This window comes from Macrosteles quadrilineatus, unplaced genomic scaffold, assembly GCF_028750875.1.
Source record: "Macrosteles quadrilineatus isolate MER2022 unplaced genomic scaffold, UCM_ALF_1.0 Scaffold_8__2_contigs__length_117827958, whole genome shotgun sequence".
Taxonomy (NCBI): Eukaryota; Metazoa; Arthropoda; class Insecta; order Hemiptera; family Cicadellidae; genus Macrosteles; species Macrosteles quadrilineatus.
Genome location: NW_026542601.1, coordinates 52,242,189 through 52,259,044, shown reverse-complemented (window position 1 = coordinate 52,259,044; position 16,856 = coordinate 52,242,189). Strand labels below are relative to the sequence as shown.

General features: G+C 35.8%; 1 protein-coding gene across 1 annotated transcript; it reads right to left on the bottom strand.

Annotated features, from left to right (window-relative positions):
- Positions 1–20: 20 nt before the first annotated feature.
- LOC128999830 (cysteine protease ATG4B-like) lies at positions 21–15,452 on the bottom strand. Its single transcript, XM_054426529.1, has 10 exons — positions 15,321–15,452; positions 10,703–10,881; positions 9,821–9,985; positions 9,202–9,379; positions 6,433–6,512; positions 5,548–5,681; positions 4,841–4,919; positions 2,994–3,148; positions 1,241–1,412; positions 21–202 (listed from the first exon to the last, which is right to left on the bottom strand). The coding sequence occupies exons 2-10, from the start codon at positions 10,869–10,871 to the stop codon at positions 147–149; spliced, it is 1,188 nt and encodes a 395-aa protein (XP_054282504.1). The 5' UTR covers positions 10,872–10,881; positions 15,321–15,452; the 3' UTR covers positions 21–146.
- Positions 15,453–16,856: the final 1,404 nt, after the last annotated feature.

The following is a 16,856-nucleotide window of genomic DNA, read 5'->3' as shown; positions in this document are numbered from 1 at the left end:
TTAAACAAAAATAAACAGAATACATAATTTAATAGTGATTTATTTAATAAGAAAACAGGTATAATTTTTTTTACAGACATATTTACAGTTAGCGTGCTGATAAAGGCACTGACTATATGCAAGCAGAAGTATGTAAACTGGACGATTTAGCCGAGTAACTCGAAGTCATCATCGGAATCGTCAAACTGACGATCATGGTAAACTGTAACACACAAAAATAAAAATTTACTTAAACTTCAACAATAGCAATGTTGTCTAGCATACTTTAAGCACAATAATTGAACATGGTTTGGTTTCTATTGTTCTACAGTTTGAGGTGTTGCAACCAAGGCCCCACTAGAAAAACCAGGCCATGCTGCAGGATCCATGACATCACACTAGTGGATAGATTTCATAGATAAATTCATTGCCATCGCCATTCCCATATGTTTTAGGTAAATAAACAAGCTGGCTGTTTGTAAGATTTTAAAGGTACAAGATTTTAGTTTAGTACAACTATCCACCACTGTGACGTAGTGTTTCGCTGCCCGTGCTGCAGCATGGCCTGTTTTTCTAGTGGGGCCTTGGTTGCAACACTCCTATTGAATAACACAGCTGTTACTTTCTATGGGACCAGTTAAGATGGTTTAGTTTGTGCGTTTCACTAAACCAACTTAAGGTTGGGACAGAGGGAATTTGTCAATGAATGCTATGTGCAAAGCAGCATTCATACTGGGTGAAAATGTAAGAAGACAATAATTTTCTGATCGTGTATGGGAGGAGGCTGTATTTCCACTAGTCCAATAGGACAAAGCCTTTGCTTTTACAGAGGTATACTCTCAAATTGTATCCCCCCAGGTGCCCTAATATTCTGATACTTGAAAGATTCAATGGTTTACAGTAAGTTGTCCTCTCAGTCAAACATGGTTGCAAAGTTACAAGTTAGTCAAGTACACTCAGTAGGTATATCTTGATGTATTCATTTGTTCATATAATGATGTCATCCACTCCCTCGTTGAAGATTTTGTCAGTTTCACAATAAAAACTAACGTTTAAATAGAATACACCAACTTTTCAACCAAGCCAAACTTAAAAGAAGTTACTGGTATTGTAAATAATACCATATTTTTTTTATGTCACTGCAAAATATCTCAGTGGCAATAACCAAGGGAGGAAATAGACTTTGTGATAGTAGTACACTATGTGAGAAATTCAAAGATTGCAACCAACTGAGGAGACGCTGAGTTTGAACTCTACTCACACGACATAGCAGTAGCCCCAAGTGCATCGGCTGCTGTATCATCCACAGGTGTCCAGTGTTCCTGCTTCTCCTCGGACAACTCTATGAGTGCTTGACCGTCCGGAGTCACCATGTGTTTGCGTATGAGCTCACACAGTGAATCAAACTCAGCCTCTGTCCTACAGAAGAAACTCTGCAACAAAACAACCGAGACCGAGACTAAATACAGTGAGGGAGAAAGTTTTATTATTTTGTAGGAAAAAGCACTTATATCAGGAATATAGAAAGAAGGAATAAAAAGAACAATAGTTTAAGGTAAAGATTCAAACCCAGGCAAAAAAAATACAGGCTCTAGAAAATGGAACACAGAAAGTTCAAAATAAAGTTAAATTAATATTTCATCCTCTAAGAAGAAGGAATTTTCTTATTCAAAGCAGAAATGGAGTGCTGGGTACATTAAACAATATTTGTTCCAAGCATCATGTGGATGTTCAGTTTTATCTTTCGAATACCATTACAGATCAGACCACAATCCCGCTAATCTAAAACATCTGACTAAGCTGAACAGCCTGTTGGGGTAAGCTCTTACTGTACCGTATTTTGATAAAAAAACAAAACTTGCTGTATGTAAAAAAAATACCCCTGCCGCAGCAAACCTGTGGATTAAGCGAATTCCCATTTGTCTGAATTGATTTTCAATTAAATTTATTAGGTAAATAACATTAGGTTTAACTTAACGAGTACCTAGGTTTGCTGCTACAAGGAAGCTAATAATGTGTGTTTTTTAGTAAAATAGCTTAGTATAAAATAAATAAATTTGCCAGGATTGATAAAAATATGTCCATAAACAAGCAAACTACAACATTTTACAATATTCTCCATTAGAATTAGGCCTAACATGAGAATTTTAAATTTATATTTTTTTAAATTTTATCCGTTACCAATAACCGTACAAAAACACTTTAATATACTACCTAAATTGTTTGTTTTTTTAAGGTCTTTTCTTTAACAAGGTCTAGAGAGAAATTGGGAAATTATGTGTTTTGAGGGTCAAAAATGAGAAAAACCAATTATTACCCCATAAAACCCCGTTCCCATGATCTGATCATGCCGGTTTACAAACTCATTCAAATTTATCCCACCTTGCACCTTTAAATCAAATTTCATCAAAATTGGACAGAAATTACTCAAGATCATGTACACACATATTTATATATATAAATATATACAAATTTGAACGAATAGTGTTTTTGGCCTCTGGGAACATCAAAATGAAAAAGTAAATCGGTCCCGGGCCTAGGTTTTACCGTGCCACCTACGGTAAGAGCTACTACCCTATAGGGAAATTTGCTAAAATAAACTTGACTGTGATACCAGGACTGCAAGTTTATTTGATGATCATGAAAAAACTTTATGGAATTTTGTATGGAAATTTGGAATAATTACCGCCTTTAGTCAAAGGTCCATTCATTAACGGTGTTCAATTAGTTCTAAGGCTGTCTCATAAAAAGGTTCTAAGTAAGAAAGACGCAATTGTGGAAGAAAACCATAAGTTTGCCACAATTGGAGGAAATAACCATGGATAAGTTCCATGATCACAGTGTCACCATGATCACGATGTTGTCCTAATGAGCACAACAGCCATATGACTATTTAATTGAGGTGTGCAAGCAACTTGATTTTCAAGTAAAGTTGAGCCTATGTTTATGTTGTTTTTGAGTAGAAAATAGGCTGCAGCTGGTCCATATAGGTGGGATGATCTAATTTCACTCACCACAGCCACAGAAGGATCCATCTGAAGAATATGTAGCCTGCTCGCCTGATTGCAATGGTAAGAGGAGTCCATCTTCCACTCATGTTGGTGTTCTTTACCGTTGACCACTCCTATGCTCTGAGTCGTGTGGGGGTCAAGGAATATCACATCATTGCCTGCAAAAGGTCAAAATTAGATAGTAAAAAGACCACGGTTTTAGCCATTTGACCCTTACAAAAAATGTAAAATAGTATATTTCATCACTAGGGCCTAAAGTGTCTCTCTGACCCGAGGGAAATTGAGCGAGGGTTAAAAAGTTACTTTTTGCCCGTGTGGTGAACTATATTTTTCGTCATATTGCATCATTAATTAGGCCTTACAAAAACTAAGCTAGAAAAAGAAATAATTTTTAAGTAAAGATAATTTCTCAAAACGACTTCCAGCTCGTTTTCAATTCTGCTAATGCAAATAAGCAGCTGTTTATTAAGTGATTAAATTATTTTGTCTATTGCGATTGTGTTATTGTACCATCGATATGTAGAGCAATCGACAACAATAGGCTAAAACCTTACCTAATAAATCAATAGATAAATAATTTATATCGAATTAAAACAGCTGATTTTTGCTCCCAAGAGAGTAAAAATGTTACTTTAGACCCGCAACGCATGTATTAAAAACGGCTGTTTTTGCTGCAGTATGAGGAAAAATTCTTTTTTTAAAGTTTTTTGTAAGGATTTCCCTTATGTATCCATGTCCAATAAATACATAGTAAACAAACACAAAATAATAAATCATATACATATGCAGGAATATGTACATAACTCTTAAATTTACAAATAAATGTCTTTGAAACAAACACTCTAATATGCTAATGGCAAATTGAATTTTTTAGATGAAGTGGTTTTTTTCCCAGAACTTTTTTTTGGATTTTGTAGAAATAAAAAAAAAGAACACAGAGGCACAATAATGATTATTTTGTCCATTGGAAAAACAATATAACGACAATAAAAAAGTATGTAACATTTCTTTCGGAAGTAGAGTGAGCGTCTGTTGTAGTTATAGGTAATTTATACGTATGTGAGGCGGTTAGTGGTAACTAGAGCTGTGGTACCTTGTGATCAAGCAAACAAACACTCTTGTGACAAAAGACATATATACAATACCGGTATATAAAGACAGATATAAAAAATGAATGTAATAGCAGGAAATTTTACTTTAAACTAAAGAAATTCCTAGTAGAAAAAGCAATTTACTCCTTTGAGGAATTTTACAATTTAAAATATTGTAATTAGACAATAAGTGACTCACTGACTTGTAAGTGATTGTACTTGTACATTTATACTTGTCATTTATGAATAAAGGAGATTTTGATTTGATTTGATATATTTAAGACAAGGGGGAAAGAGAAGTGTCAGGAAGAAAGGAGAATGCCTTGAGGAAGCCCCAGAACTACAAACTTTAAGACATTCATGATCCAAAACCCAATTTGTACATGATTGAATATTTTTTCTTAACAGTAGGGATCCTATTGTTTCGATTCTTTTAATATTGACAGCTACATATATTGTATTGCACATAATGTTGCTTTATACATAGCCACCGAAATGAACAAGACACAACCTGTTCATAAGGCACATTTTGTACGAACTACGAACAGATAATATTACTGTGTTATTAAATTGTTATATATAAATACTGTAATTTGTGGTTTTGAAACACGTCCAATCATTTTTTAAGTAAATTGAAAGTTAAAACTCGTTTAGTCTGGACAAGAGTTTATAAGGTGTCCAATTGAAAGGGAGTCTACAGCACTTTTACATCTCCATGCGAACTATGATAAAAATTAAAATACTTTAAATTTTACTTACCAACACAGCCAATGAAATAAAGAGCGTGATTTGGTTTCCCACCAATGACACCAAGAGATTGCTTGAATGTGAAAGTAGCCTGTAAAAAGTCAATTGATAACAGAAAACTCATGATAGATTGAATCAAAATCTATAATTGAATTGAAGATTCTGCAATCAAAATTACGGGACTGTACTTCAATGAAAAGAAATGAGAGTGCATGAAAATGGTCCAATGATAATTATTGATGAATCACAAAAAAACTAATATATGTAAGTTACGGACAGCTACTACAATTTATAATTGCGCATTTTTGTGTAGTTCATTATTCTCTAGTAAATTTTCAACTGCAGTCCAGGAAGTTTATTATTGCCAGTCACATGGTAAAAAGCTGTACAAAAAGAAAATTGAAAATATGGTAAAATATGCTAACCATAATGAAGGGGGCTAGGCCGTTTCGGATAACCTATTTTTTAGTTAGTCAATAGTTTGAATTAAAAGGCACTTTTGGTACAAATAAATCTACCAAGGTTGTTTTTTTTTTTATTGTCAACTTAAAATCTACAAACATATAACAAAATCTATTTTTTTTTTAAACTAACAGTTGTTTATGTTACTATTGGCCATTGTAAACGCCTGTATAATCTGAATTACTCAAAACCCCTAATAGTCTAATTTAATCAGTGTTTACTGTAGTTTGTATACAAATCAGTATAAGTGTGAATACCTTGATTGCCTGAACATAGACAGGGTTGATGTCCGTGATGCCGAGTCTTAAAGGAACGACCAATACAAGAGGTTTCCAACTACGAGCTCGCCGTCGTACATCTGACCTCTGGGTCTCCGAAGTGCACAACTGTCCTGCAAAATTCACATAATCTTAGGCCCAGAATATGACCACTTAAGGGAATTTTCAAAATCTTGAATCCTAATCCTAAAAAATACAATCTAGAATCTTGTACACAGCTAGGTAGCTAAGAGATGACAGTGCCTGCCAAACAATCAGAAGGTCACAGGTTCAAACCTGGGAAAAGACATTAGCTTTTTGGTGCTCTGAAAGTGGACTCAGCTGTCCTTGAACAATAGAATAATGACTCTGGCTAACACTAACAGCTTATCTTTGTCAATTACATTGATCATCCACTATATTCTACAACTTGCATTTATATTAGCTTCAAATACCTCCACAAAGTTCACCGCTATCGTAGTAAGTAATGACTATCAAAGTACAACTTTGAAGTAGGTACAATAAATAAAAAATCTTCTGTGAAAGCCTATTATTTACTTACTTTGAATGAATTTCGAAACATATTAATTTTACACAAGATTAGCGGCAAAGTTGTCACTACGATACAACAACATCGTCATCATTGTATCCATAATTTCCCGCAAAAGTGATAATATTGAGATTATTATCCCATGGTTTTTTAAATAAAATCAGTGACTTCTGTAAAATTATGGTGAAATCTGTGTCTTTTCTGTGATTTCCCCCAACACCAGTAAACTACTGGTAATTTAGTAACCAGACTTTAATGGCCTGTAGACATCCTGAGATACTATTGGTTGGAAATTAAGTTCTATTAAATCCTTGGATTTCAAAAGAGGTACATACTGACATCATTGATGACAACGGTGTTATCCATGGCGACATGGAACGCAACAGAGCTCCACTCATCGTAGGCAGACAGTTTTCTATGTAGACAAACATCAATAGGGAATTTTAGTACATCTTTCATAACAGGATCTGTTAAGTACTAAGTACTACAGTAAATACCCACTTGATGTGTTAGCCTATGCAGTTTATTTTCTAAATATGTCATAAACAATAAGTTACTTAAACAACACATTGAACAGTCTGCAACTGACAGACTTCCAAAACTATGATAGGTAATTGATAAGTCAACACATCAAACAATATCAAAAACATCAGTAGAGTGAAGTCAGACAAAGTGAATAGTGAGTACATACAATATCAGTTAAGCAAAGTTTTAGTACACCCTTTTTTCCTAGGACGCTAGGCACGAGCCAGGAATTGTTTTTCACACTACTTCAGGCTAGACCTAGGGGTTACGGTATTATCACTTAGATAAAATCCACTGGTGATTTGGACGGGATTTGAACCCGGGCCCCAGGAACCGGAGTCCCGCGCTCTAACCACTAGACCAGCTCGCTCCCCAGTACACCCTAATAAAACCAGTTATAAATTCAACAATTCTCAAATCCAGAATTTGTCAAGTAGGCCTATATGTAATCCTAAAATGTGTTATTATAGCCTAAAAAATCTTTTACCAGGAGAATAATTTAAAAAGGCAGAATTCAAAATACTTGAAGGCTTCGTCTCTGACCGGGATTCCGGATGGACTGCGTCAAATTTAATTTAAAAAGTAAACTGAGATGGCGGCGAGTTAAAAAAGTGGCACGTCATCTAATTCTTTAAATGTGTAAATAGGCCTATTTTGAAGTTTTTCCTTCACTGAGGTTTTAAACCCAGCCACATCCATACTTCTGACTTCTTCAGGCAGACTATTGTAGAGTTTAATTGCGGTCACTGGGAAGCTATTCAGGGATTTGGACAGTCTGCATTGAGGGGTGTCGAGGCTTCTAGCGTTCCTGGTGTTATGCTGATGTATATCTTGTCTTCTTCCATACATAGTGCGAGTCCCATGCCTCACTTTAAGTTTAGGTTTCCTAAAATTATTCACTCGCTTAGCTTAGTCAAGAGGTGTTAGGTTAATGAGACATAAGACTGCTTAAGGGTGTTACTCAACGTGTAATGAACAAAAATTTAAATTACGAAAACAACAAAAGTTAAAAGTGTTACAACAGCAAAAGAAAACTTTGAAAATGCAAAAAACAACAATAATAAGATAAATTAATTTGCAACGTTAAATTTACAAGAAAAGAAAATCAATTGAAAATATAAAAGAATTAGTTATTGACAAATTATATGACTTTTATGTTTGACAAAGTGTTAGTTAGATATTTTATTCTTTCTACATACTGTCTATTGTCCCAGAAGCACACACACCGATACACGCACTCCCAAACTCCCGATCTTCTTTCTCCGGTGGCCCGTGGTGATCTCCTCGATGTTTTCCTTCAGATCCTCCAGCTCCAAGAGTCTTGACCCCTCCATCTTCATCATTAGCCCTTCTCATTGGCTGATTACCGATAGGGTGTGTGGCTAATAGGTTAACGGTGTTTCTTGGAAGTCAGCCCTACCGGTCATCGCCTAGCTCACATCAGCTGGGAAAGGAATTTGTAAATCGATGCTCATGCTACTGTTCAACTCTGTTCACACCAACTGGTCGACTAAGTGTAATGTGAACAGAGTGTCTGCATAGATGAACACTGTGGGTACGGGGTTAATCCCCTTTCTTACAATAGAGATGTTCTGGCGTACGTGTATCAGACAATTGAGGACATATTGTCCATAAACAGTCAGGATGCCGAGACGTTGAAAGATAGGCCTATGAGTAAAATCTTTGCCTGTTATTTCAGTAGAGGTTATCACTCTCAACGCCTCCTTTTGGAGTATCAACAATCTACTGCATGCAGGAGCGTGACCCCAAAGGAGTATACCATACAAGATATGGCTGCGGAACAGCAAGAAGTAAACAGTAACAAGGTACTGCTCAGTGACCACATGACGTAGCTTTCTGAGGAGGAAGATCACTCGAGACAATTTGGTGCAGATCTGGGCTATATGGTGATCCCAGTTTAATTTCTGGTCAAGCCAAAAACCAAGCAACTTTACTGGTTGATTCTCTTCAGCAGCAATTTGTCTCCCAAGAGTGCAGATCAGGAGTTGGGTCTTGTCCTCGTTTAATTTTAACTTATTTGAAGCGAACCACTCCATTGTTGTCTCCAGCAATGTACTTGCTTCCCTCTTAACCCGTTCAATACATCTACCTTCCGTCACCAATGTTGTGTCATCAGCAAATAGTAATGCCTGTCCGTCTATTCCTAGGTCATTAATTAATGACCTAGGAATTTGTAGATTTGTTTTTCAAACCAAATCTGAAGCAATAATAAAAGGGGGAAAATAAAAAAACTTTTACTTTTGGACAGCATTGATTTTAAGTAAACCCCTTAAGAAATCCAGAGGGTCATATATTACATTTCAAAGTGAACATGGTTGATATTATTACACACATTTACATTCTATTATATTCTGCTTTCTACAGATGAGCAAAAATCCTCCTAATCGGAAGATAGACAACTTGGGGGTGAAAAATGTTGCGAAAATTGGTTTTTAAAACAACACTTAGCTCAGATGAAGCAAAAATGATAATCAATTAATTGTCCAAATTCATGTTCAATTCGATCGCTAAAAACGTGGGATGAAATTCAAAAAGAGGAAGAAAAAGACGGACCATACCTAAGTACTTGTGCAACGGTGTTAGGTCCAAACCATTCGCCGACAGACTTTCCCTCAGATGCACCCATTAGTGCTATCTGGTGTATGGAGTATGGAGCTGTCCGTCGGTCCTCAAACATACGGAGTATCCTGAGGTAGGCTCTGTCTCTACACTGAGGCGACCACCTCCAGTCTCGACCTATAACATCAACAGATAAACAACAAGCACAGATGCACTCACTAGTGCTATCTAGTGTATGGAGTACGGAGCTGTCCGTCGGTCCTCAAACATACGGAGTATCCTGAGGTAGGCTCTGTCTCTACACTGAGGCGACAACCTCCAGTCTCAACCTACAACATCAACAGATAAACAACAAGCACAGATGCACCCACTAGTGCTATCTGGTGTATGGAGTACGGAGCTGTCCGACGGTCCTCAAACATACGGAGTATCCTGAGGTAGGCTCTGTCTCTACACTGAGGCGACCACCTCCAGTCTCGACCTACAACATCAACAGATAAACAACGTATGTTCATAAGCTGAGAGAAAACATAATAAAATTATACGTGATTTTATCACAGAATCCATGGTGTTCAAAGGGGTAATACAACACAAAACTTGTTCTCACTAAATACTAACCAAGATGTAGAAACAACAAGGCTTGTCCAATCAGCATCTGTCCACAGCGTAACATGCAGCCCCAACCTTTGTCAGACGTCAGACCAGAGTCACCAATCTGGACGAAGCCCTTCCGATACGAGAACCACAGCCGAGAGTGAATGTCTCTACGTATTTCTTCCAGATCTACAACAAAACATATAGATATTTTGGTGGCCTCAGGTGTGTGGAGTATCAAACAAAGTAACAGGTGAGTAGATATTGTATGAGAACAAAATGTAACTGTACTACTAATAAATCATGACAGTACTGGGAGGAAAAGTTTTAGCAGGAAATAATAGAATTGAAGATGGGCAGATATAAAATGTACAGTTTAAAAAATGACAGAATAAGTAAAACATATTTTGCTGAAGTTGGCTTACTGATAGTCTGAGCAAATACATCCCAAGGACTTCTTTAAGGAAATAGAAAATGTTCACCAAATCTGATTTAGACCTATTTGTAAATTTAACTAATGATGTTTTTAGTCATTAGGGACCTAAAACAAACAACTGCATTGTTTACAATTAAAATTGTATGTATACGCCATTCTTATATCATCAAATAGGCTATTTTCAGACTTTCCAAAACTATTTGGACTGTTAAATTACTTTGCTCAACTTAACTACTTATTCCTTTAAACATTTTAGTATACAAATGGAAATGATTATACAACTCTATTTTTGTTGCAACATAATTTAATTATTACCGGTACAAAAAAAATACAAAAAACAGGGTAATCAATTGGCATAAACTAATTTACACCTTGCACACACTAATCATGGGCCAAGTAACTATGTGAAAAATCACAATTTTGATTTACCCTGAATACTATAAAAGCTTTGACTGAAGGTAGTTACTGACCATTGATAGCGTTGTATTGCTTGCCGAGTATCCAGACGGGTTCCTTGGTGCGGGGAATGTCTTCCGGATCGCGTGACTGAAGGTCGTGGGTCAAATAAGCCTCCAACATCATGTCCATGGCCAGTCGCGTCTTGCTGCGCTTCTTAACCAGCTTTTTGGTGAAATCCATACATCCCCACCTAACAATGAAACTTTAAGTTAGATCAGGGTTTCCCAACTTGTAGTACGCATAGGCGGCTCAGAATATGTCGTAAACAAGGGTAAACCTTTACACATCAGTAGTTGTGTATTATTCCAGCTTCAAGAACGATGCTACACATGTAGCAAAATGTACATCGAGCAAAATATCTACACATTTCAAGAATCTGGCAACAAGGTAAACTAGTTTATAATACATCAGTAGTGTTTTGGCTGGTAGTGATTTCCTTAGGTGGTACATCAATTGTGAAAATACAATATTCTAGGGAATGGTACTAAGTTATGGCTGGAAACTAAGTTACCTAGTTAAGTTTCCAATACCGCTAAAAAGAAAACTGAATTAACACTGTGCTGCAGTTTTTGAGCAATCATTGAAAGAGCCGATTAGCAAACTAAGGAAACATACCAAAGTCATAGAACCCCACCAAGTAGAAGAAAATAGAAACAATGTTTTTTTTTATATTTATAATCCTTATTATGGACAGCCTAATGCGGCTATGAGTGGGAAACATTTGTAGAAAACACTAAAAAACAAGATCAGCTTTTGAAAAATGATAAGATATTTACAAGAAATTCTGATTAGGTATATCGAACTGTTATGTACATTGTGAGTATTTCCATAATCTTAGAGTCGACTCTTTTAAAGTCATCAGAAATTATGACTGTTATTTGTTTTAAAATAACGCATGTACCGGTAATACTTCGCAATTGCTCAAATTTAAGCAACAGGTACACTAGTTTAGAATTATTTTAGAACTAAAACTTGACTAGCCTACACTTATAATTTGCCTATTAATAATAATGAACGAATATAAAATTATTAATAATAACTGTTAATATTATTAACAACCAAAAATTAATAACGAACAAACCTGTCAGTGTTTTCTTTTATAGAAAAAAAAAAACTATGTTCAAACATGAGCAAAGCTTTCATTGTAATTGGTATTTTGTACAATGTAGCCTAAATATCAAAAAGGCAATATAAATTTCAAAACATAAACTAGCTCTGATTGGTCTAAATGACTTAATACTTTGGAGACTGTATGATAATCTGGGGTTATCAATAACTCGTTGAAAGACGCTTTATTTAACAGTTCACAAAAAGGTCTTCAATCTGAGATTATCAGTGCCTAGCAGATTTAATTTAGTGCTATAAGTTAGCCTAAACTTAGCTGTTGCTATTAAAAGTTTTTACAGTGTTTGCAACTATTCACACCATTTTATGTTTTTTTGAGTTAATGGTTGTGTGCCCTGGTCTTGTTTCTGTAAAATATTTACCTATTTGTAGATTGCATAGTTAATTAATAGCCCAACATAAACTGGGTCCATAATAAAAGTATAAAAAATGAAAATTAATCCTAATTAGAAAAAGGTTTCCTACGCAACTCAGATTACAAACTGGTACGATTGACTGCAGATCAACTAAAACAATTCTATCACAAATTAGTGAGCTTTTTTGTCTAAAGCTGCTATAGTCAATGCTCTACCCCAGGATCGTTTTTCACATTAATTCAGGCTAAACCTAGGGGTTGCAGCATTATCACTTAGATCAAATCTATTAATTGATGATTTGGCGGTATTTGAGCCCAGGACCTCAGGGACTGAAGTACCAGACTCTGCCACTAGGTCAGCTTGATCCTTTTTTATTTTAAACCACAAGAAACCTTGTTGAATTGTTTTGCTACTATTCAACTCAAATGTTCTTTCATGGTATAACAAATAACAAAATGCATTTGGTTTAAAGCAAGCTATGCTGCCCCTTACATTCATAGCACTAATTGCTTATTTTCACTCCTGCCGAAGCATTAAGCTGATTTCAATGTTTGTTGTCAACAATATCAACCTACCGTTTAGTTTGTACGTGTACCTTTACAACTTTTTTCACAATTCTCAACACCTTTGAGCTGGTTACAACATTTTAAATGTCAACAACTGAATCATCTCAAGGACACGTCAAACGCACAACACCGATATGTGACATAGGCATTCTTTCTAGAGAGAGGGGCTCGGCGCCAGGCCTCGCTTTATACGTCATGGAATCGTTTCGGTTAACCCGATTTCGGTGAACCGGGGTTCTACTGCATGGTACTTGTAAAGTAAAATTTCTTTTAAGATTTTTATTTATTTACAAAATTGTATATTAACAGCTGTTTGCTCTTATCATACTTCCTTTCCCACACAGCTTCATAAAGTCCTCCAAACCGCCATCGGAACACCGCTATTGTGCATTGAATACGGTAGTAAATTATTTTGGTTTTAGTTTTTAGACACTTACTTAATAATAATTCTGACAAAGAAAATTGAGGTAGCATGAAGGTAATTTTGGATTTAACATGAAAAGTACTACAGTAGCCTACATAAATAAAGATTAGGCCCACTGAAAGGAAAAAAAGGATGAGAGGTTTCTATACTGCACTACAACCCTGGAGGTACGTTTTATTTTGAGCATAGCCTCCTCTTATTAATACTGTAGGCCTACAATATTGCCACGACGTTGATGTGTGGCAATGTTGCACTGGCTCACCTATTGCCATGGTAGGCCTAATAACAAATGTGTAAACATAAATACTGCGCAGAAAGCTGTTGCAATATGAGTTAGTGCAACAGATTTGAAACAAATGTAATTTCAATGATTTTCAACATAGCCTAAGTTAACTCTTATCTATTTTATTTTGTTTAAGTGTGTTTCTACGCAAGTGGATTTTTTTGAAAGGGAACGGTCCAAACCCTGGTCTTGTTACTAACTTCCCTAACTTCGACCTTTTTGTCAGATAGCACCATTGATTCATAGCCCAATGACAAATAGCATCTGGATCTGGAATTGATCTAGCTTGGAATCGAACCAGCGACCTTCAGATTTGAAGGCGAGTACTATAACCACTCGGCACCCAGACAATTACATTTAATTTACATTTCTGAGTTTGTTAACTTAACCAATTTTTAAAAAAGATACAGGTCTAATTAGCAAAAGTGGCACTGTCTTTCATCTAGGCCTAGATTATTTACAAGAAAATAGCCTCCAAAAGATGGCGTCCTTCTTCATTGGATGCAAATCAGGCATCTTTTATTAAAGTTCTCCACTCGACCAGTTTTGTGAAAGTTTGCCCTTTAATAGACGATATTTCGTCTCAAATTGAATGGCCTTTATCAATTTATTTAAAGTTCGGGGCTTTTTAGGCTACATTTAAACCTTTGATTTCAGGTTTGACCCCTAATCAAAAAGTCATAGGCCCTATTCTGAAAGATCTGTTGATTGATTAGGTCAATGAACATAACCAAAGCGTGAGATGATGAGGCTAAGGAACATTTGTTTAAGACTTTCAATGAATCCCTTGCTTTGTGGGCTGTAGTGCCATTCTACTAAAACCATATTGGCTTTGTATTAAAAATTAAAGCTCGTAGAGTTGATGCTAACAAATTACAGAACATGTTGGATGTATTTATGTGGTGATTCTGTATCAAATTAACGAGACATTATTCTTAAAAAAAAAATGCTCTACACAGCGAAACAAGATGCTTGACCAACAATGAACCATATCTTGGCAAAAAGGGTACGGGTCCTAAAGCCGACGGCCGGTGAAGGTCACTCCCAACTCCCTTACACTAAGTTACGCCTACGCAAGTCAAACCGTCTGCTTTTTAGTCCATTATTAGAGGAGGCCAAAAAGGCATTCATCTGGAAGGTAGAAAAGGCAGACTCAGCAATGATGTTCCGTTTTGATACAATTCAATACCGGTAAGTTAAGTATAACAGAGTTAGAATTTATTTTTTTAGTTAAATATAGCCTATTGCCTATATTGTGGGCCTATTATAACTTAGTTTTACCATCCAAAGAACGCTTAAAGAGTAAGTGTCAAAAAAGAATAACATAAGAGTGGGAAGAACTTCCTAAATATAATATAGCCTAGGCTAGGTCACCAATCCTGTCTTATGTAGGCCTATTTTTATTTGTCTTAGAGAGTAAATAATCCTTTCTAATGGTTATTGATTCTAAGACAGCATCTATTCTCAAACAGCATATTTTTAATTTCAACTATTAAAATGAGACACAAACAGAAATATTGTTGAGAGAAATAGCGTGAGCTATAATAGCAAAAATATCAATCAAACCTTATGGTACAAAAGCTAACCTTGAATTCGTCAAACTATTTTTGGGTGCAAGGTTGTAAAGAAAATCTCCACTTTGTACGTTAGTAGGTGTTGGCAATCATCTAATATTTAGTAGTATTTAAAATCTGAAGAGCATTAAGGTGTAGTATTTAGTAAAATTGTAATAAGATCTAATAAATAAGCTAAATATCAGCTGTTGTTTGATAACAGATATGCTGACGATGTTCTGGGAAATTATCACGAATCTAACTAGTTGTTTCGTAAGATTAAACGAAACTTATTTAAATGGTATTTAAAAAATGTACTTACGTTGAAATAAAAAGTATTTATCTTTATTTTATTCGGTGAATATACGACTAAATTCCACTCACAATAAGGAAAATTTATTTGTCACCATTTTACTTCCTACCTACACAGCTACAACAAAAACAATTGATTCGGTGACGGTTCCTATCTTATTCATTGAAATGACTAACTAAACAGCTGAAACTCGTCACTGTTGCCACACTATCAAAAATTCAAGATTGCAGACTACATAACTATTATTATTATCCATATATAAAGCCCGAAGTACTGTACCCATGAACTTTTGAGAAAACTACAACTCACACTCCCATAAACCTATACTTAAAATGTTCGTCATGGTTAGAAACCTTGCGCAAAACTATACATTATTTCATAAATTACCCTTTAAGGTCGTAATTGTTTTCTAAAGGGAACTTTCGAACTTTCCATATCACCCGTACCTACTTATTTGTATGTTATTCTTTCAATTTATTACCTTATTAAAATCGTGATTATTTGTTTCTATTCCTGTATTTTGTTTTGCTTATTTCAGCTTAACTACTTAACTTAACCAATCAATAGTTTTTTCTATACTTATAATATCAATGAAGTCAAACGGGGTGAAGACCGTGGGTAACAGGTAACAGCTATCAATTGGTTGAGATGGGGCTGGGGACGCCACCTATATGTGTATTTTAACCAACCCGAATTAGAGTGAAGGATGAATAATGAATGTTGAATGTTGTGAGAATGTGATCCATGGTGGAAGGAAAGTGATCTATATATCTAGTTTTGTTACTGACTAAGATCAGCTGTTTCATCAGTCAGAATCATTTATTTAAAGCCAAAATGATCAGGGACAGCTGGGTCCAGTTTTGAACAATCAAAAAACAAAATCATAAACTAAGTGCAAAGTAAAACCAAAACCAAAAAAAGATTGTTTTAAGAATTATATCCACCTTGACAGCTCACTTTCTCCTCACTTTTTTCTCAGGACATCCCACGGATATTGCAACAGGATATGCAAGATATCCCATAGTAGTCCTATGGTCAACCTGGGATATCCCCGGAGATATGTCCCCGCCCGGGGATGTCCCACGGATAAGCTCACAACATATCCTGAGATCATCCCAGAGTAGTCCCACGGCCGCCTTTCTCCAGGCTGCGGCCTTCGAAGCGGCAACGTCGCAAGTGGTGTTGTAACAGCTGTTTTGTTTGGAAGCAGCTAATGGTATTTTTGTATTTACGAAAAATTTGTTACCGGACTATGACAATATTGACTCCACTTAAAATATACAGATATAGATTTTTAATTCATATTGTTTCGGTTGTTCATAAATTTCAATTTATATCAATAAAGTGCGAATTATTGAGCTGATGTCACCTGTCTGTCATGTTATCTTATGGGACGTCTGTCACTAAACAACATCACTTGCGACGTTGCCAATTCTACCAGGCCGCGGTCTGTAGTTAAAGGTGGCCGTGGTAGTCCTCAGGACATATGGGACTACTATGGGATGTCCCTGGGATAAAGTGTGCTGTCTGGGCATCGTCTTGAAT

Bases quoted from the DNA above. Each gene is read 5' to 3' on its own strand.
- LOC128999830 (XM_054426529.1), bottom strand. From the start codon at position 10,871: ATGGATTTCACCAAAAAGCTGGTTAAGAAGCGCAGCAAGACGCGACTG. The intron at 9,380-9,820 runs GTTAGTATTTAG...TTGATGTTATAG, and splicing joins CTTGTTGTTTCTACATCTTG to GTCGAGACTGGAGGTGGTCG. The intron at 6,513-9,201 runs GTATGGTCCGTC...TTGTCTACATAG, and splicing joins ACCGTTGCACAAGTACTTAG to AAAACTGTCTGCCTACGATG.